The 231-nt window shown below is 67.1% G+C and overlaps 1 protein-coding gene across 1 annotated transcript in view; it reads left to right on the top strand.

Moving 5' to 3' along the window:
* Window positions 1–6: 6 nt before the first annotated feature.
* TMEM233 (transmembrane protein 233) overlaps window positions 7–231 on the top strand; it is a 15703-nt gene continuing 15478 nt past the window's right edge. The window contains exon 1 of the mRNA XM_010292849.1: window positions 7–196. Coding sequence (XP_010291151.1) covers window positions 8–196 — 189 coding nt within the window. The 5' untranslated portion in view covers window position 7. The remainder of the gene's footprint in view (window positions 197–231) is intronic.

The following is a 231-nucleotide window of genomic DNA, read 5'->3' on the forward strand; positions in this document are numbered from 1 at the left end:
CAGCCCCATGTCCGCGCTCCCCGCCGGTGCCGACATCAAGCGGGCTCTGGAGAACAGCCCCGAGACCAACATCGAGGATGAGCTGCCCGACGGGCCGCCGCAGCCGCGGCCCAAGAACTACCTGCTCCTCAGCATCCTCGCCTGCTTCTGTCCCGCCTATCCCGTCAATATCGTCGCCTTCGTCTTCGCCGTCATGGTGAGTAGCACACCGTCGGGGGCCCGAGCGACCTG

This window comes from Phaethon lepturus, unplaced genomic scaffold (genome assembly GCF_000687285.1).
Source record: "Phaethon lepturus isolate BGI_N335 unplaced genomic scaffold, ASM68728v1 scaffold47368, whole genome shotgun sequence".
Taxonomy (NCBI): domain Eukaryota; kingdom Metazoa; phylum Chordata; class Aves; order Phaethontiformes; family Phaethontidae; genus Phaethon; species Phaethon lepturus.